This window comes from Zootoca vivipara, chromosome 10 (genome assembly GCF_963506605.1).
Source record: "Zootoca vivipara chromosome 10, rZooViv1.1, whole genome shotgun sequence".
NCBI classification, from domain to species: domain Eukaryota; kingdom Metazoa; phylum Chordata; class Lepidosauria; order Squamata; family Lacertidae; genus Zootoca; species Zootoca vivipara.
In genome coordinates, this window is record NC_083285.1 from 27,936,108 (window position 1) to 27,957,998 (window position 21,891).

The following is a 21,891-nucleotide window of genomic DNA, read 5'->3' on the forward strand; positions in this document are numbered from 1 at the left end:
ATTATTATTATTATTATTATTATTATTAACAACCACCACCCCTGACCATTGGTCATGGTAGCTGGAGCTTACTGGAGTTGTAGTCCAAAACAGGTTGAGGACATCAAGTTTGAGATTACTGCCTACAAATTTAAGAGCATAATTTTTTCCACTCTTTAGGGACTTCACAGATAAATACCATAATGTATTGCTATGTACCCTGGATATTCCTTAAAGCAGCACATTCTATTCTTTTTTGTCTATACTGCAGACATTGTGTTGTTACAATGCAAACTATCCTGCATGATAAAGTGTCCAACTCTGAAAATTTGGAATGCTGTAAACTTCCTACAAGTTCAGCACTTTAGCTACTGCCAGATGAGATCTGGCTTCTGGGAAAGAGAGGCAAGAGGAAGACTGTGTATTTTTATTTTTATTTTCTAGTTGACAGAGCTGGAATCGTTTTGTAAAATACATAGCTGTACTTCGTTCAACGTGGTATGGACGTGGATGGCACTGTAGGTTAAACCACTGAGCCTAGGGCTTGATGATCAGAAGGTCGGCGGTTCAAATCCCCGCGTTGCGGTGAGCTCCCGTTGCTTGGTCCCAGCTCCTGCCAACCTAGCAGTTCGAAAGCACGTCAAAGTGCAAGTAGATAAATAGGTACCACTCCGGCGGGAAGGTAAACGGCATTTCCATGCACTGCTCTGGTTCACCAGAAGCGGCTTTGTCATGCTGGCCACATGACCCGGAAGCTGTACGCCAGCTCCCTCAGCCAGTAAACTGAGATGAGCACCGCAACCTCAGAGTTGTCTGCGACTGGACCTAATGCTCAGGGGTCCCTTTACCTTTACTTCGTTCAGTATTGCTCATGACCAAAACAGCACGACTTTTAATGCAGATCTTTAATGAAATGGGACACATTTCAGAAATTGCTATGCCTAAAATAAAGGGAAACTTCAGCAGGAAAATAAGAGAGTATGGCAAAAGTTTAATAAGCATGTCATAGCCCAGGCATCCCCAAACTTGGCCCTGTCAACTTTCCCCTTTTTTAAAGGGAAATTCCCGTATTCCGAATAGGATTCCTCACGAGAGAAGGGGAAAGTTGACAGCTATGCCCTCCAGATGTTTTGGGACTACAACTCCCATCATCCCTAGCTAACAGGACCAGTGGTCAGGGATGGTGGGAATTGTAGTCCCAAAACATCTGGAGGGCCTAGTTTGGGGATGCCTGTCATAGCCTCTCTGAATTAAATGACTCTCCTGACTGATTCCCTAATGACTGAATGCTACTAAAAGACCAAAGGGAGATTCAGGCAAGAGTTTCCATACTCACCTATGTGTAACTGGAAACAACTTTATTTACTACCTGGCAGGATGATAAGACAACCAACTCAGCTAGTGAATTATATGTGCACACTTTGAGGAAGCAGCCCCTTAGTAAGGTGTCATCCAAGTTAGTAAGCAAAGCTATGCTAGGCCAAAAGGATGGAGACAAAAGCAGAAATGAGACAAGACAGCAAAAGGCAAAGGGTCAGAAAGCATTTTGATATCACTTGCTAAACATGCCCCATTCTGTCTATCGCTATGGAGCAGATAACCTTCCAAATGCTGAATGCCAGTGCTGGGCAGGCCCAAGCAAGCCAGTAAAGTAGGCACTCAGAGAAATAATAGGATAATACATAGTTCAATGATTGTTTGCTTCCATCTAAACATTTTAAATAGGATTAGCAATGACATAATGTTGTATCGTAAAAATAGTTCTATTGCAAAAACAGAACATCACCACCCCATCCACTTATAAATGTCATCACAGCTCTTCAACATGTATCTTGTCACATTCCACGGTGCACAAAAAACAAAGGGAGATGCTCAAGGTTTTTTCCTACCGTGGGATCTCTGACACTTTTCCTAGGCGATGATGAGCATATTCTAGTTAACATTTAATCGTGAAAGGCTTTTTTCCCAATTACTTTTTTCCAATTCTAATTACTGGTGTCATACAATTCAGTAGGAGAGTTAAAGCACAGAGGGAAAAGAGGCTCATCTCCTCTGAAAATGCCCACTATGCACAGCAATTAGGCTTGAATTGCAGACAATTTTTCCAAGCCTAATTACAAAATTTGTTAGATATAAGTCACTTTTGTCCTGTTGGTACCATCATGATCTCACTTCAGCTGAGGAACTTTGTAGCATTTGTATTCAGACATGAACGATAAAGTAGGGATCCTCTAATTCCTAGTTGTTCCTGAAGCAGTTATTCTGTGTCAAACTGCAACTTCAAGGAAATAATGTGAGATGTTGTGGGGATCAACAGCAACAGCAGCAATAGTTATTTATTAAAGCACCAAACATATACATATACTATGTGCTGTATATGAATAAAATGCACAGGTTACTGCTTGCAGTGCTCACAATCTAAAAGAAAAAGAACGAGATAGACAAAATAAGGAAAACTTTGCTAGGCATAACTAAAGGGTTTACAATTAAACCTATACTACAATTAGCTGACAATATTATTCAAAGGAAGCAGTGCCTCATCAACAGGGAAATGCAAGAGAAGACATGAGTCCTTAAAGGAGGATGAAAAGAAAGGTTGGCAGATATCTATTCATAATTACCCTTTAGCATAAGCTCGCAGAGCGCAACACATACACACAGTGAAAAGAGTAAAACTATGCAATAAACATTCAAAGGTAAAACAACATCAACAGAAACAGCAGCGACTAAACTAGGCCAAGCCTATAAAACAGCAATTAAAGTAAGTATTCAACATACAAAATCACCGGGGGGAGGGGGGGAGAGATAATAAAAAGCCAGGCCCCCACAGATGGGGAAAGTACAGAAGTGAGAATTAGCACAAGGAAATCAATAGGTTAGTATTTGATGAATGGCAAGACTAGGACTGGGGAACCTTTCTAAACTAGAGTGCCTTACCACAGGCTTCCTCAACCTCAGCCCTCCAAATGTTTTGAAACTACAATTCTCATCATCCCTGACCACTGGTCCTGTCAGCTAGGGACCATGGGAGTTGTAGGCCAAAAACATCTGGAGGGCCGAGGTTCAGGAAGCCTGCCTTACCACCACCCACAGGCCTCTGTCAATCACCTGGCATCAGGTGAAATCCTTATCTGAAACTACTGACTTCGCAGTACACTTTCTCTTTCCTCAGAATGCAGTGTGGTGTGAATTGCATAGTGTACTCTGTGTGGGAAAGTAGGGTGAATGGTCTTGCCTTGGGGTGGTGAGTGGATCTGATGGCTCCTTGGTCCCTCTTTCCATTCCCTTAATTGTAGCAGGAGAAGAGATCTATTCCCACCCCCAACAGTGAATTCATAGACATGTCTATTGAAATGTGTGTGTGTGTGTGTGTGTGTGTGTGTGTGTGTGTAATGCACTACAGTATTTGGCTTACCTTCCTTTCCACTTCATATTTCACATTTAAAATGGAAAATAAGATTAGCCCTAGCTTCACCCATGCCAGAGACTCATAATATGGTATTGTTCAATTTGCATAGAACTAAATTATAGTTTTTTGGGGGACCCAGGTGGCACTGTGGGTTAAACCACAGAGTCTAGGACTTGCTGATCAGAAGGTCGGCGGTTCAAATCCCTGCAACGGGGTGAGCTCCCGTTGCTCGGTACCAGCTCCTGCCAACCTAGCAGTTCGAAAGCACGTCAAAGTGCAAGTAGATAAATAGGGACCGCTCCGGCGGGAAGGTAAACGGCGTTTCCGTGCACTGCTCTGGTTCGCCAGAAGCAGCTTTGTCATGCTGGCCACATGACCCGGAAGCTGTCTGCGGACAAACGCCAGCTCCCTCGGCCTATAGAGCGAGATGAGCGCCGCAACCCCAGAGTCGGACACGACTGGACCTGATGGTCAGGGGCCCCTTTACCTTTACCTAAATTATAGTTTTACACAAGTTTCATAATAATTAAAACCACACACCACCAAGTAAAAAAAATTAGCCTTTGGTAAGCCCTTCAGTAATGCAAATTGAATATTATCATGGTTAAAATAAATCAATAATTATCTCACAGCAGACAGGCAGACACTTCCCAAAAGGCTTCTTCCTATTGTCAGGTGTTGTCCCCACCAACACACCCTGATATGGGTCATATGTGGTTTTGTTTGCTTGCTTAAAAAAAAAAAAGGCATGCTCATATTGGCACTGTCAAGTGCTGCTAAAAATAATGCTTCTTTGTTAGCGCCGTCAGGCCTCCTCCCATCAGCAACAATTTAGAACAATGCTTTTGCTTTACTTCTATCAAGAAAGAGATTGTCCTTAATTTATTTATTTTACTCAGACTAGAATTTGTTGTTTGGAGTACACAATGATTTACAGGCTGGGCAGTGGCAGAGCTTCATGCTCCTACCTGTATAAATTCACATGCTCAACTTCTTACCCTGAGCTAGCCAGACTCTTTTATCCTCTTCTCTGTAACCTGAAAGCTCCTTAAAGGCTATCATCCCTCAACCTGTGAAGACTGAATTGCCAGAATTCACTGGAAGCAGGCAAGCATGGTAACTGCTCTTTGCCTTCCTGGTATCCTCAGTAAGACACAGTCCCCTTATTATGAAGCCTTCCCTGGCTAGCAGCATATGAAGTTACACATCCATATAATAAAACAGTTTTGAGCATTTAGATTTATATATACAGTGGTACCTCGACTTACGAATTTAATCCGTTCCAAAGGCACCTTCATAGGTTGAAAAATTCGTAAGTCAAAAACACCATTGGAAATGCGATTTCCCATTGGAAACGGAAAAATTCGTAAGTCGAAGCAACCCTATCTAAAACCGCTGTGGTTTTCTTTCGGATGTTGAGACATTCATAAAAGCGGGGCCATTGCCCCCATTCATAAGTCGAAAAATTCGGTTGCCGAGTCATTAATAAATCGAGGTACCACTGTACATATACATATACATGTGGGTGGGTGCATATGATGTACCATATGTTTCCATGTATAAGACTAGGTTTTTTTCCTTAAAAATATCAAAAATTAGGGGTTGTCTTATACATGGGGCCATCTCCCCCTATTTTCTTAAATCTGAGTCCCCCCAAATAGGGGGCGTCTTATAGATGAAAAAATACTGTATGTGTGGAATTCCTGCACACCTGAGGATCTCTGGGGGGGGGGTGTTATTGAGTTGTTGTCATTGTTGTCATTTTGATTATGTATTTTGTGGTTTTATATTTTGATTTTATTTTGTGAACCACCCTGAGGGTATTAGGGTGGTATATAAATTCAATCAATCAGTCATCTTGGACTGGCTCGCTCCCAAAATGAATGAAGTGGCCAAATGCCCCAGCTGATAAATCTGTGGGGTTGAGAAGCGACTGCAATCAGACAAGCCACATACCGGTAAAGTACTTGAGTTATACAGATGGTTATGGAAAGTTAAAAAGCAAAATACAAATGCCAAGATGTTCCACAGTAGCCACTGGGAAACCTCTGTCACTGCTTGTTTGGATCGTGGTGAAAACCTGGTGAAGACCTAAACCAGGCATCCCCAAACTTCGGCCCTCCAGATGTTTTGGACTACAATTCCCATCTTCCCCAACCACTGGTCTTGTTAGCTAGGGATCATGGGAGTTGTAGGCCAAAACATTTGGAGGGCTGCAGTTTGGGGATGCCTGGCCTAAACACTAGAAAAGGGCTTCCTGGTTATCATTTTAATGGATTTATTAGTGCTGCCAAGTCAGCTCTCAATCCTTCTTTCCCTGTCCCTTCCTCATTCCTTACTTGAGGAACCAACTGCTTGAACAGTATTTCTCTCTTTAAATACAGTATGCAACATATTCTGCTTTCCCTTCCAGTATTAGCATTGTGTGACTGTTAATGCCTTTTCTACCTGCAAAATGTCAGTCAGGCCACTTGAATTGAGGCTGAAACTTGAGAATGAACTGAGAACAGAGAAAGGAACCATTGTGTGGCTAAAATGCTTAACCTCTCTCTCCCCCGCAGCCAACCCCAGACATTCCACAATTATTCCTTACTGCACTGACAAATATATACACGCTGGACTTCAGAGTGTAGATAGGAATCTGTCGATATTTTCCCCCCTAACATTTTTAAGAATTTTGTTTAAAAATTTGCCCAAGAAACCATTGTCTCCCATGCCCATATACGTCTGGATTTTCCTGGATATCTGGGGTGTCCTGGTGGAAATTGGGCAAATGTACGGGAAAATCCGGACGTATAGCAACCCATGTTTTCCCATAAAAATAGCTCTTAAAAAACATTTTTTTTAAAAGCGATTTTGCCCAAAAAGCTCAACAACCTTTGTCAAAACTGAAAAAACTTCAACTCTGGTTTCTCTTCAGATCGTATAAATCTTTCGCCTTTTACTTCAACTTTTCCAAAAAGTCTGGATTTTCATTGTTTGAAATATGGCAACCCTAGGACTTCCGGTTTTCGCCGCAGCCGCGATCGGACGCGCTCCGGGAGGTCTCCGACCCCCGGGGTACTTTGCTGGGAAAAAAGGGGTAGCGGAAGGCTCAACGCACCCCCAAGAGAAGGGTCGGGAGGCGATCTCAACCCGAAAACGTCGGTGGTGTTTGGAGGAGTCTCGGCACCCCTCGCCCTCCCGCTGGAGGAGCAGAGGTGGGGGAGAACCCAGAGCACTAAGACGACACGATCGACTTTTCCAGCAAGAAGCTGCGTCTCCGACGCGTTCCTGACGGTAAAATTTCACTACTTTTTTACCTTGCCTTAACCCAGGGGCGTGAAATTAAGAAGGGAGAGAGACTGGAAAATCCCCCCCATCTGAACTGTGAGCTAAAACAGCGACAGAAACAGAGTTATTCGCTGAAGGGGGAGGACGGAAGTGCGGATACAAAAAAATCTTTTTTAACACTTTAAGAGACGCCGCCTGGAAAACAAAAGGAATGAGATAAAAGACATTAAATTAAGGACTTTATTTTTGAAGCCATCCGCATTCTGATAAAACCAATATGCATACAATAAATTGCGCCTGTGATAAAAGATCAACTACTTGAGCAACCGCTTATGCGCTGCGACAGAGAGTCGAAGGGAAGAGACTAATTTTACCAATTAAACGCAAACCCGGTGAACGGCAGAACGATTTTAAAAACGGATTGGGAGAGGGTGGAAGAGAGTAGGGCTATTTAAAATGGCGGGCACCCCACCACAGAAATGATGAAGCAAAAACCCGAATGAAGAAGCCGGAAGTAAGGAGAGAAAAATAGATAAAAGAAGCGAGGAAAGAGGGATCCAAGTCCAACGCAGAGGGAAAGAAGGACATCTAGTGGCAAAATAAAATACGGTTATAAGCCTACTCGAAATCTAGTGCAGCGCCATCGTGTGGTGAGAAAAAGATCCTGCAGCTTGGGAATACAACTGAATATAATTGACAACCATGAATGAGAGATTGAAAAAGACAGGGACAGGGAGTTCCCAGCAAAGAAGGAACTCCGCATTAGAAGAAATGGACATAAAAGAGCTTATTTGGAGTTTGAAAGGTGACATTGGGGAAGTAAAGAAAGAGCTGTCAGAGATGAAAAAAGAAATGAGCGACAGAGTGAAAAGAGTGGAAGACAAGATGGATAATATAGAAGAGAGGGTAGAGACTGGTGAGAAAGAAAGGAATGAAATGAAAACCCAGCTGGGGGAAATGAATGAAAGAAGTAAAGCAGCAGAATTGGAAATACAAGAAATGAAGGAAAAAATCCAGATACTGGAAAACAACCTCAAAAAAGCAGCTAAGGAAAAAAGGGAAGAGAAAAAGGAAATGGATAGAATGAAAAAAGAATTAGAAGAACAAAGAATAATGCAAGAGGTGGCCCTTGATGCCCTCGCCATGTTACAACTTAAACTCCGGGAAAAGACGTTGAGGTTCCGGAACATTCCAGAAAAAGATAATGAAGATATAGAAAAATGGCTAATGGATGAATTAGCAAGATGGCTAGAGATGGAACCTGAAGAAATAGAAGGAGGGGTCGAAAAAATCTTTAGAGTAAATTCGAAAAAGGCGAGAGAAAACAACTGGCCTGGAGACTGCATAGTGAGTTTAACCACAAGCTGGCTGGTAGAGAAGATACTACAGACAAAAGGAAAAAAGAAATTGAGGATAGAAGGAGTAGAGATTTTCATATTAAAAGAAGTGCCACCAAGACTGATTAAAAAAAGACAGAGATATGGATTTCTTACTAAAATTCTAAATGCTAAAAAAATCCCCTTCCGCTGGGAATACCCAGAAGGCTTGTCTTTTTTCTATAAAGGGAGACGGAGGAAATTCGAGAACTTAGGCCAGGCTGATATATTTTGGAGAAAGTATTGGCAAGAACTGGGTGGTGAAAAAGTCCGGCCGATAGACGAACCACAGGACAGCAATCAAGAAGAAAATGACGACATTGGTTTGGAAGAGAAAGAAGACGAGGAGAAAGAAGATCAAGATGCAGTGACAACATAAGAACTTTAAGTCAAACAAGGTGTAAATAAGGTTATAAGGGATAGACAGTGATTGTGATAGGAATGGGGTTATAGGATCTGAACGCTTCAATATGATTAGACAAAATGAAAAAGGACTCTCTCCTGAAACAGGCTTCCGATGTTTAGACATACCATATTTAGATTGTTTTTGTTTTTGCTTTTGTTTTTTGTTTTTTGCAGTTGTGTATGATTAAAAATTCCTTCTTTTAAAAAAAACAAAAACAAAATTCCTATTAAATTACAAATAAATCAAAATGAAATTAAAGATTATATCATGGAATGTGAATGGACTGAACAATAAGAAAAAAAGAAATAAATTAGGACACATTTTGAAAAAATCAAATTGGGATATAATCTGCCTTCAGGAAACCCATATAAATAATAAACATGAAAGAGTCTTAAAAAATGATAGATTGGGGAAAGAGTTTATATCTGCAGGTAAAAAGAAGAAGAGAGGAGTGGTGGTATATGTCAAAGGGAAATGGGAACCAAAGCTAATTTGGAAAGATACAGAGGGAAGAATAATGATGGTTGAAATAAAGGTGGAGGGAGAGTCATGGTTACTTGTGGGGATATATGCGCCTAATGGGAGTAAAATGGAATTTTTTAGGGAATTAGAAAGGAAATTATTAGAACATATAGATAAGCAAATTTTAGTAATGGGAGATTTAAATGGAGTCTTAAACCCAGAATTAGATAAATCAGTAATTAGGAAGAATGAAAAGGGTCGTAAATTACCAAAAAGTTTTGAAGAGATGGTGGGAAATTTAGAATTGATTGACGTTTGGAGATATAAACATCCGATACAAAAAGAATATACATTTTATTCTTCCATACATAAATCGGCCACCAGAATAGATGGAATTTGGATCTCAAAAAATTTGATAATAAGAACAGGGAAAACGGAAATATTACCCAGAACAATGACTGATCATAATCCCGTAATGTTAAACATAGAAAAAAAAGAACAGGATATAAAGAGAAGATGGAGAATGAATATATTTCTATTGAAAAATAAAAAAATTCTACAGGGGGCTCGCAAAATGGTACAGGAATATTTTAATCAAAATGATAATGGGGAGGTAGACCTAAAAACAGTGTGGGATGCTGGGAAGGCTGTGACAAGAGGATATTTTTTACAACAAAATAAGATCGATAAAATGGCCAAAGAGAAAAAGAAAAAACAGTTGGAAGACGAAATTAAGAGGAAGGAGAAGCTATTATATAAAACCAAGAAAGAGGAACTCAATAAAGAGATTAAAATTTTAAGGGGCGAATATGAGAGAATGGTGGAGCAAGAAATGGAAAGGGAGACCCGATTCTGGAAATATAAGAACTTCGAGTGGGCGAATAAGCCGGGAAAGATGTTAGCCTGGCAATTAAAAAAAAGGAAAAATGAGAGGTGGATAAACAGATTAAAAGTAGAAGGAAAATTGATTGAAAAATCTAAAGAAATTAGAGGAATATTTGAAAAATTTTATGCAAATTTATATCGAAACAAAGGGGGAAAAGAAGAAGAGATAGAGAATTTTTTAAATAAATATAAATTACCCAGAATTTCGGATGACAAAATTACAGCATTAAATGAGATGATAACAGATAGAGAAATAAGAGAGGTAATACAAAAGATGAAAATTGGCAAATCGCCAGGCCCGGATGGGATCCCCATAGAGTTTTATAAAAGTATGGAAGATCTACTGTTAGCCCCATTGAAGAAAGTTATGAATGGAATATTAACGGGAGGAATGGTACCAGATTCTTGGAGAGAGGCCACAATAACCCTTCTACCTAAACAAGATGCCGACCCAGATCAACCCACAAATTACAGACCCATCTCCTTATTAAACTGTGATTATAAAATTTTCGCTGGCGTTTTGGCTAATAGATTTAATTGGTTCCTAAAAGAAATAATACATGAAAATCAATCTGGATTTGTTAAAGGGCGACAACTAAAAGATAATATAAGAAATATAATAAATATAATTGAATGTCTTGAAAATAATAGAGGGAAGGAGGCAGCACTTTTGTCAATTGATGCCGAGAAGGCCTTCGACAATGTGTCGTGGGCCTTCTTGAAAAAAACATTGCAACATCTAGAGATTGGAGAAAAAATGAACAGAGCAATCGAATCGATATATAGTAAACAAAAAGCTAAAATAATAATTAATGGAATAACAACAGAAGAAATTAATATAGAAAAAGGTACGAGACAGGGCTGCCCCCTGTCCCCTCTATTATTTATAATAGTATTGGAGATCTTGCTAAAAAATATTAGAGAGGATAAGGAAATCGAAGGGATAAAGATAGGGACCACAAGATATAAAGTCAGAGCCTTCGCCGACGATGTTATGATCACGACAGAAAACCCATTAAAAAGTGTTCCAAGAGCATTAGAAAGAATAAACGAATTTGGGAAATTAGCAGGGTTCAATTTAAATTATAAAAAAAGTAGTTTGTTAGTAAGAAATCTAGAAGAAAGAGACAAAAGAGAATTACAAGAAAAAACCGGTATTGAAATTAGAAAGAAAATAAAGTATTTGGGTATACAATTGACAAATAAAAATATTGACCTGTACCAAGAAAATTATGAAAAAAAGTGGAAGGAAATTAAACATAAATTTGAAATTTGGAAAAAATTAAAAATCTCTTTTATGGGTAGGATCTCAGTGATAAAAATGAGTGTCCTCCCAAAAATGATTTTTTTTGTTTCAAAGCATTCCGATCTTGGGAGGTTCAAATTGTTTCGATTCATGGAGGAAAGATATAATGAAATTCATCTGGGATGATAAGAAGCCAAGAATCAAACACAAACTACTAATTGAAAAAAAAGAAAGAGGGGGGTTTAGTTTACCTGATCTTGAATTGTACCACGATGCGGCGGCCCTGTTATGGTTAAAAGATTGGATTGAATTGAAAAAATATTGAAATTTTAGATTTAGAGGGATTTGGAATAGGGTTTGGTTGGCACCACTATCTAATGAAAGAAAAACCGGGGAAGCACAGCACCTTCTGGAACAGCATCGTGAGGAAATCCTTAATTAAAACATGGAAAAAACACCAGGGCGTCTTGGAACCCAAAGTACCATGGTGGTTGTCACCTAAAGAGGCAATAGCAGTCAAAAGGGTTAATATGGATAAAGATTGGCCGACATATAAAGATTTATTAAAAGAAGAAAATGGAAATTTAAAATTGAAAGAATATAATGAAGTCAAAAAGTATTGCAATGTCTGGTTGCAATACTTCCAAATAAATCAAAAATTCAGTGAAGATAAAAAAATTGGCTTCGAAAGAGAGCTATCCAAATTTGGGAAAATATTATTGGAGGGGGAAAATAAATTTATTCGAAATTTGTATGAATTATTGTTGGATTGGGCTACAAAAGATGAATTAACCAAAGCTGTTATGATAAAGTGGGCACAAGATTTGGGAAAAACAATTACGGTTGAAAATTGGGAAAGTTTATGGATTAGAGATTCAAATTATATTTCAAATTATGATTTAAAAGAAAATGTGCTCAAGATGCAATTTAGGTGGCATCTTACACCTTCGAAACTAGCTAAGATGTACGGAGGGGTCAGCAACACCTGTTGGAGGTGCAAGGAAGAAGTAGGTACTTTCCTACACATTTGGTGGTGCTGCAAAGAAATTAAGAAGTTCTGGGACGAGATATATAAAGAATTAAAAAAAATAGTTAGATACTCCTTTAAAAAAGAGCCGGAAATCTTCCTCCTGAGTATGTTGAAGGAAGACATTAAACCAAGGGACAGATGCGTGCTAATGCACGCGACAACAGCGGGTAGACTCTTAATCGCTAAAAATTGGAAGAGTAAAAAAGTTCCAAATAAAGAAGAGTGGTTGACCAAATTAATAAATTATCAGAATTTAGCAATTAGAGTTGGAATATCTAAAGGTTTAAGTGAAGAAAAAGCAGGAGAAGAATGGCAACCACTCAAGATTTATCTACAAAAACAAGTGGAAAAGGCGCAGTTAATAGCGGATCCATGAGGGGCACAATATTAAGAAAATAAATTAAATTAGAGAAAGGTATGCGGTATATCAGTGAAACCAAAATCAGAATACAGGAGTGGTTGGAAGTCATGGTATGGTGGAGGGGGGAAAGGGTGGGGGGACAGTAAGTTTTAGTAAATGTAAATGTTAAAGTGTTTGAGATATGTATGTTGTTTTTTTGTTGTTGTTTTTTTTTCTCCTTTTCTTATCTTCTTTCTTCCTTCTTTTCCTTAAATTGTATATGTTATGTTAGGTTTATTAAGTTAAGTTTTTTTTTTCTCCTTTACCTTTCCTTTTATTTCATTTTATGTAATTTTGAATTGATACTGATTTCTGTTTGGTTATGTCTGTCATATTTGCTATTTATACTTTATTCTTTCTATATGTTGAATTTTAAAGATTTTCAATAAAGATTGTTTTTAATTTAAAAAAAAAAAAATGAAATATGGCAACCCTAGCTTTACCCATGCTATTCATTATTATTGTGATGCTGTGAGAGATATTCCCATTGGATTAAAATAATTATCTTCTATAGGCATTCTTCTAAGGATTAGATATGTCTTTTAAATTATTATGCAAATGGATCAAAGCACAGAAAAACTCCAAGATTACTGACAAAATAGAATAATCCACCCCACTTAAAAGTTTGACCTTTCTAATATAAAAATTGCCAACAAAGTCAATGCATGATAGTTCAAATAAACTTTTAAGGAAAGACTAGAGCTGAGTGATGTCACAATGAATCATTACATTGGATGGTATTCTACTAAGTTTTCCTCAGAGGACACCTATTGAAATTAAGGAATCTAATTTAGTCATGTTTATTAATTTCAGTAGATCTACTCTCAGGAAAACTTAGCTGGATACCACCTGTTATTTCTTTTAATTCAGCCTCACACTGTTAGTAACACACACAGAAACATTTGGAAAAATGGGAAAGGGGAACAGAGCACCTCTTTCTCTCCCTCTTAATAATAATAATAATAATAATAATAATAATTTTTTATTTATACCCCGCCCTCCCCCAGCCAAGGCCAGGCTCAGAGCGGCTAACACCAAATATAAAACAACTAGTTAAAATACAATTCAACAACAAGACTAAATACATTAAAAATTAAAAATTCAGCCTCATACAAAAAGGAAAAAGAAAGGGAAAATGGGGGAGGGGATCAGGTTGGCCAAATGCCAGGAGGAACAACTCTGTCTTACAGGCCCTGCAGAAAGAAATCAGGTCCCGCAGGGCCCTGGTCTCAGGAGGCAGAGCGTTCCACCAGGTCAGGGCCAGCGTTGAGAAGGCCCTGGTTCTAGTTGAGGCTAATCTGATTTCCTTTGGGCCCGGGAACCTCTAAGGTGTTACTATTTATGGATCCATTTACACAAAAAGTTTGAAAACCTTTTGTCCCTTCCCCTGCAAGGGACAAAAAACATCTCACAGACATAAATATGGGATTAGAAAGGAACCCATTGATCAAAATAGTTTATACATTATTCCCCTTTACCAAAGTGCACCCATTTGGCCAGAGGTAGAAGATGGGAAATGGTGTTGTTTATCATCAAAGATATCACTAGCTGTCTGTGATGTACACTAGATATCTGTGACACCTATCAACAGCACAAGTCTTTAGCCCAGGAAGAGGCAACATGTGGGATATTGTTGGACCCCAATACCATGCTGGCATAGCCAACGTCCGTGAATGATGGGAGCTGTTAGACTACAACAGGGGTCAGCAAACTTTTTCAGCAGGGGGCCAGTCCACTGTCCCTCAGACCTTGTGGGGGGCCAGACTATATTTTGAAAAAAAATATGAACGAATTCCTATGCCCCACAAATAACCCAGAGATGCATTTTAAATAAAAGAACACATTCTACTCATGTAAAAACATGCTGATTCCTGGACCATCCGAGGGCCGGATTTAGGAGGTGATTGGGCCACATCCGGCCCCCGGGCCTTAGTTTGGGGAACCCTGGACTACAACATTAAAAGAGTGACAGGTTCTCCTAGTAATCAGGTGGAGTGTAAAATAGCTTTGATAGTAAGGAAGGAAGGAACTCAGCTTAACACTCCCACGTTCTTCTAACCATGTGGTGAATTTCAAATGAAGACCATGGCGGAAATAGGTCCAATTTCAAGTGAGGCAGAAAAATGAACTGCCCTTGAAAGAAAGGGAGGGGCTGACATCCAGTTGATGGGTCACATTTTTCTGCCTCTCAAGCAAGTGGAGGATAACAACACCTAACCCTATTCTGCAGTCCTAACCCTACTATATTGATGGATGTAGAAGAAAGGGGGGAGTTCAGCGGAAGGGGAGACAGAAAGGTAATCAGCAACATCAGGTATCATTCAGTTCTACTAAAACACAACAAATTTAATGTAGTTTTTAAAATTGCATCTGATCCCATATGGATGTACAGTGGTACCTCGGTTTACCATCGCTGCGGTTTGCAATTGATCGGTTTGCGACCGCCGCGGACCCGGAAGTGCTTACATCCGGGTTCCGAGGCGCGTGGATGCACAGAAGCGATCTGTGCAGCGCATGCGCAGAAGTGCTCTACTGGCGCTTTGCGCATGCACAGGAGAGGTGCTCTGTTTATGGTCTGCTCGGGGAGTGACCGGCTCCCCGGAACCAATTGTGTTCGTAAACGGAGGTACCACTGTATGGGCCTTTACTTTCAAATTCCAGCTAGTCCATATGAAATACGTTGGGCATAAAGCCTGCTGACGTTATTTGTTCCTGAATGGCTTTAAAGCACGGGTAGGCAACCTAAGGCCTGTAGGCCGGGTGCAGCCCAATCGCCTTCTAAATCCGGCCCGCGGACGGTCCAGGAATCAGCATGTTTTTACATGAGTAGAATGTGTGTTTTTATTTAAAATGCATCTCTGGGTTATTTGTGGGGCCTGCCTGGTGTTTTTACATGAGTAGAATGTGTGCTTTTATTTAAAATGCATCTCTGGGTTATTTGTGGGGCATAGGAATTCGTTCATTATTATTTTTTCAAAATATAGTCCGGCCCCCCCACGAGGTCTGAGGGACAGTGGACCGGCCCCCTGCTGAAAACATTTGCTGACCCCTGCTTTAAAGGAAAGAAAAACATCTGAAGAGAAAAGGAGTTAGAGTAGAAAAGAATGTGAAGAGAAAAGCTCCAGACCACTCCAGGTTAAAATAGAGGAAACACTGGCTATTACTGTAATCATACTACAGAAAGCCTGCACACATAATATCCAAGTAAAATTAATGCTCTTTTTATTTATTTTTTTAAAATGAGGTGCCAGTACTAATATATTGATAAATGCTAGAACACAATGGTTCCAATCCACAGGCAGCAAAGAGAGAGAGGTGATGGTAATCTGCACCAGTGGCTACCATTACAAAAAAGCTCCGATTACTATTAACACATTATTTTCATAATGTATCAGTCTTTTCATGCTGCCATTTGAGACACTGTCTCAACCATGTTGCTGTTATCAGCATTCAGTTTTGGCAACAATATAAAACTAGCCTTGAAGAATTTAGCAGGACAATTATTGTTTGCCAATAATCCCATTGATAATATTTAGCACATCACATACACACACACACACACACACACACACACACACACACACTTTGATTCTGCCATGACACTTCCATCCTTCAATCTGAATCCCTAGAGAGAGGGAAAAATGTTACCAGACTTTTTAAATGCATCTCTAGCAATTTGGCAAAAACTTAACTAAGACTTCCATGAGTATCTGATCTCAGCTGCTTCCAAGATATCTAGCAAACAATGCTGTAAAAGAAACCACAACAATTGAAGTATGTAGTAGACGTACCTCATCCCCATGCATATTAGCAACATAGTTGAACTCTGGTATGCCAATCCTATGTTGGGTTGGAAACCTTCCCAGAGCAAGAACCCAGAGGTCTCTACCTTTAAGTGGAAAAGAAATTTATATATATATATACCATGGCAAAATAATGCAAAGTAAACAAATGAAGGGCTATATCTCCTTTGGCTCAACTGAATCCCCCCGCGGAAAAAAAACCTTCCTAGAATAATAGGCATGGGATCTCCTGACTGATAAGCAATTGGGCTGCAAATCACCATGGAATTTTTTGGTGCCGTTATTGGGATTCAAGTGTGGGTAACTATGTACAGAATTGCAACCCAAACATTGTTTTTAAGCTTAAGCCAAAAATAAAATGTAAACAATATTATTAAATAAAAACTGTCAGAAATGTTTCCTTAGTCTTACAAGTTTAACCCACTTCTACAAACAAAGACTTATTTAATAGAAGGAGACTTTAAAAATATATCAACAGGAAATCAGCTGCAAAGGAATAATTTGGGAGGGGGGGGAAGTAAAGCAAAAAAAGGAGCTTACTAAAAAGCAACAGAATAGCATTTAAGGAACAAGAATTAACTTTCTTAACAAACAAAAGCTGGTCAGAAACCGGAAAACCAAATTTAGCTAAAGGCAACTACAGGGTCAGACTACGAGGCAGACCGACGCAGTCTAGGCTGCCCAGGACCTCCATACACTCTGCCCAGGCTTGTGCCCCAGGGCAGTCACTTCAGTGCTGCTAATGCAATGGTTTGACTTCACCTCTGGAGGCGTACTCCATTGTCTCTCAAGACTACTGTTCAGAACTCCAAATAAATTACATCAGATTACCTATATATTTGCTGCCACCCATTAGAAAATTCCAAAACCTTGATGATGGTGGACTTTCCTTTGCAGAAGCCATGCTGTTTCTACCTCAGTAACATTTCTTTCTGGGGTGTAATTATTGGTTTCATAATGCTTTACACAAAGAGGTTAGGCTGATTTCCTAGGTCTCCCAATACAACATTAAAAAAATAAAAATGCTGTTACACCAACCACATTCATACTTCATGATAAATCATAGTTAATGCTTTAGTGTAAACATGGAAATCACTCCTGCTTTGCTCGGTGCGATGAACCACAAACATACCCGGTAGTTTAATGTCCAAACCAAGGATCATGGTTTGCTTCACTGAAACAATCCTTGCTTGAGAAGCCATGAGTAAACCTTGGCTTCACACAATGGTCTGCAGTTTGCACTAAGGGAAGAATGAACCCGCACAGTCACACTGAACAGTAAGCTTTGAATGATTTACTGTAATGTGTGAATGCAGCCATTAGCTACCTGCCAATGCTCCAGCAAGGAGATTTAAGGGAAAGTAACCTATTTGTTAGAAAATGCTTAATCTCCCATTTGAGCTCTAGGTCTGGTGTCTCATTGATTCATTTTGTCAACCAGTCCTTGACTTTATCTTTTGTCAACTGGGTTCTTCAGAGTCTCTCTTCATAGAAAGTGGTTTTGGTGTGAGTACTTTTCAAAAATCTTACATAGATCAGTAACAAGAATTTCATCACTGGAACCTACCAATCCTTGTTCCTTAATCGTTTTCCACATTTTTCATCTAATAGTGCAACTGCCTCCCTGTCTTGTTTCTGCTTCTGATGTACAGTGGTACCTTGGTTGTCAAACTTAATCCATTCCGGGAGTCCTTCGACGCCCGAAATGGTTCGGAAACCAAGGCATGGCTTTCGATTGGCTGCAGGAGCTTCCTGAACTCAATCGGAAGCCGCAGAAACCACATTGGATGTTTGGCTTCCAAAAAACGTTCACAAACCGGAACACTCACTTCCGGGTTTGCGATGTTTGGGAGCCAATTTTTTCAACAACCAAAGTACCACTGTATTAATGTTTTTAGCAACACGTCCTCATTTTCTATTTTTAGTTTTATTGGCAACTTACATTTGTTTTGCAAGAGTCTCTCTTCCTCCACCCCCCTCATTTGAGTCAAAGTTCCACTTTCTAAAAAAAGCATTGCATTTCTTAGCTTGACTCTCCACATGATCCACACTGCTATTCTATTATCTGTACCATTGCTGAACAAAAAGTGACTATTTTGTAAAAAGTGTGAATTAACTAGCATGAATTTTGGCTCCAATTTTGGCTCAGAGGCTTCAGTCTGGGAGTATGATCCATTGTATACAATGGAGTAAACATGCATTGGATTATGTTACATTTTGCTGACAGAAGAAGCCAAAACACTTAGCTAAATAATATTAAGCTTCACTTGGTTGTATCAGACAGTTAGGCTGCAATTCTGAACTCACATATCTGGGAAGGAGTAAGCCCAAATGAGACTTAATTTTGAGGGGACATGTAATAAGAATTTTAAGGTCTTATATATATAATAAATGTTCATAAATGTACCAAGCAAACACGTACATAAATATATAAACCACATGTCTGAAGCAGCACAGGAAAACAGTCCTGAAAACATTTTAACTCCCAAACTGACCAAATGTTTCTCTGCAAGGAGGGAGGAAATGAAAAATTACCTTCCCATTGTTTCAGGAATTAAGCAATTACCATCTCAAAGGAATGGCCAGACGTGCTCTGGTCCATGGGGTCACGAAGAGTCGGACACGACTAAACCACAACAAATAAGGCATTGTCAGGTAACCTGGCAGACAGGAAAAACATTCAAATTTCTGTTGTAGACCGCCATTTCTATTATGTATCTAGGGGGTGGTCTTGGGCTATACCCCTTCTGTGATGTATGGAGGGGTGGTCTTGAGCTCCAGAGCAGGGAATTTCAAAATGGCTATATAAGGTCAGGCACACCTTTGTTCTGGGTCCTCTTCCTCTCTCCTGCATGTGAGGGGAGCACCCTGTTGCAACAGTTTAATAAAGATCAGGCTTACTAGCTGCTTGGCTTCTCAATATTCTCTGGTTGGCCTCTGTTATTTTCTCCTACAGATGGAGAACCTACAAAGGACTCTATAAGGGTTCTTGTGTAGCCCATAAGGGAATAAGGGCAGATTTTGTTTACAGCAGACATATATAGGATTATTGCACTGTTGTTTATATTTAAACTTTTGTGATTGTCTTCTGACAGGATCCGGAGCCCATATGAATGCTGCATTGTTTAGCAGTTTTCAGTGAATATAATATTGCTGTTGATTTTAAAAAGTTCACATACAGGCTATGTGAACAAAAAAAAACCCCATCTACTTCCTTCGATTTACAGAAGATTCCTGGGCTAAGTCAGAAATTTATGTATGAGTAAACATATTACCTGAAACGACTAAACGACTAAACAACAACAACAAACATATTACCAACTTTTTTTTTTTTTAACTCTGCTGGCTCATTTTGTATCTATTAAGTTAGAAGGAGTGAGATACCTGAAACATGATGTTCTTTCAGACATCAGGACAAACTTTGCTTTCATTCCTCTGGGAAATGAAAGCACTGGAAATAGCAATGTTGACCTAGCATTAAGTTCTATCTATAACTGAAAGGAACTACAGGCCACTGTTTGTGCAGTGAGAATGTTTCATTAGTCACTAGTGTATTTGGTAGAGATGTAACTTTCCTAACCATTCAGTTACTTATTAGTTTTTATTACCAACCTTTCACATCACAATGAAACTGTCTGCAAATCAGTTTGAGAGTCTCCATAATACTTTATGGGGGTCTTCATCCCTTTATGGCAACATCTACCCTAATCTGATGCATGTTTACTTATTTACCTAAGTTTACTATGCACGTTTACCTATTTCAATATCTACGTAATGCTTATCACCAAAAGAGGATTTTGTTGTGCTAAGGAAACAAACAGACACAAGAGTGGTCATAGGGATAAGGTTGTTTTTGTAAGTGAAACTACCATAACATACACAGTGACCTGAAATCTAAGATACTTCCAGAAAGGTTATTAAGGAGTGACAGTCATTTATATCAGCTTGCTGACATGAGAGAAAAAAGAGAAGACAGATTATAATTGGCTAACGTGTTATAAACGCTAAAGTAGATGCTATGCTAAACTTGTAATTAGAAATAACAGTAGGGTGTAAAACATAATAAGAGCAGGGCGTGGTTAGTTTAATCAGAACTGCAGTGTCTGTGTGAGATTGAAGATTTAAACTCCCCACTACCACAATCCTCCTGCTCTAAAAACTCATCCTCATCCATGTGGCTGTGAGTTTTAGAAAAATAGTAAACAAAGAGAGATTCCCCCTGGCAAGCCCTAAGAGGAATGTGGGAGAAGATTTTTGTTTGAATTGCAACTGGGATATGAAAGATTAAACCTCACCGCTCCATGTGCTCTGCTCTCAATTCCTTCCTACACCTTTAAAAAGGTTTATCACTCTGTCTTTGTTTGACTCAATAGAGCAGAAAACCCTTATGCAAAACAGGCAAAAGGTGTCCCTGTCACAAGAAGGGAAATGGAGGGGGCTGGGGAAATGATGGTGTCAGCAAAGGAACAAGCCGCAAAGAAACAACTTGCATCCCTGAACCAACGTAACCTCCACAACTGCTCTTTGCAGCCAAAGGAACGCTCCCACTTGGTGTAAATGGGAGTTTTTCTTCCATTACAGATTTATTTAACCATTTGTTCATTTAACAAAATGTACCGGTATGTACTGCAGGTGGTGCTGTGGGTTAAACCACAGAGCCTAGGGCTTGCCAATCAGAAGGTCGGAGGTTCGAATCCCCACGACAACCTAGCAGTTTGAAAGCACGCAGTGCAAGTAGATACCGGTAAATAGGTACCACTCCAGCAGGAAGGTAAACAGCGTTTTTGTGCACTGCTTTGGTTTGCCAGAAGCGGCTTAGTTTAGTCATGCTGGCTACAAGACCTCGAAGCTGTACACTGGCTCCCTCGGCCAATAAAGCAAGATGAGTGCCGCAACCCCAGAGTCGTCCACGACTGGACCCAATGGTCAGGGGTCCCTTTACCTTTAGCTATGTACTGCTTGGTCAATAAAAGACCTCAAAGCAGTTAGAAAGATAACAGGGGAAGAAGAACCAATCTGTTATGAAAAGGAAAAATGGCATAATGTTCTATAACTCTCTCTCTCTCTCTCTCTCTCTCTATATATATATATACTTTAGCCACTGGAAACTAAACATAGGCTCTAGGATGGAGGTGGTAAAGGCATGCTGTGGACAGTGAAATAACCCCGATTCTTTACAATTAGGCTACAGTTGTACATAAATCAAAAGTTTACAGAAGATTTACAGAAGATTCCTGGGCTAAGTCAGAAATTTATGTATGAGTAAACATATTGCCAACTTTTTCTTTTTTTTAAATTCTGCTGGCACATTCTGTACCTATTAAGCCAGCAGACATTTTAAAATATCTTTCAGAGAGCGGTGAAGATTCTTAAGAGAATGTACTCTGCCTGCTTCCAAAGACAGCAATAATTATGTGTATTTGTTTTTAAAAAGAAAAAAAAATACATACCGCTGTATCATAAAAATATATCACAGCAGTTTACAATACAAGAACATAAAACCAAACAGCATCATAAAAAGTTAAAAACAAGTTGGAAGCAAAAGGAAATTAAAAACAAACATCAACAGACCATAAGTGGGGAAAGTACTCTTAACTGCCTGCATAAGCTTAGGGGAATGGA

The 21,891-nt window shown here is 39.4% G+C and overlaps 1 protein-coding gene across 1 annotated transcript in view; it reads right to left on the bottom strand.

The window, feature by feature from the left end:
• The window catches only part of CPM (carboxypeptidase M), a 41,283-nt gene that overhangs the window by 11,869 nt on the left and 7,523 nt on the right, over positions 1 to 21,891 (bottom strand). Inside the window, exon 3 of the mRNA XM_035127423.2 lies at positions 16,258 to 16,355. Coding sequence (XP_034983314.2) covers positions 16,258 to 16,355 — 98 coding nt within the window. The remainder of the gene's footprint in view (positions 1 to 16,257; positions 16,356 to 21,891) is intronic.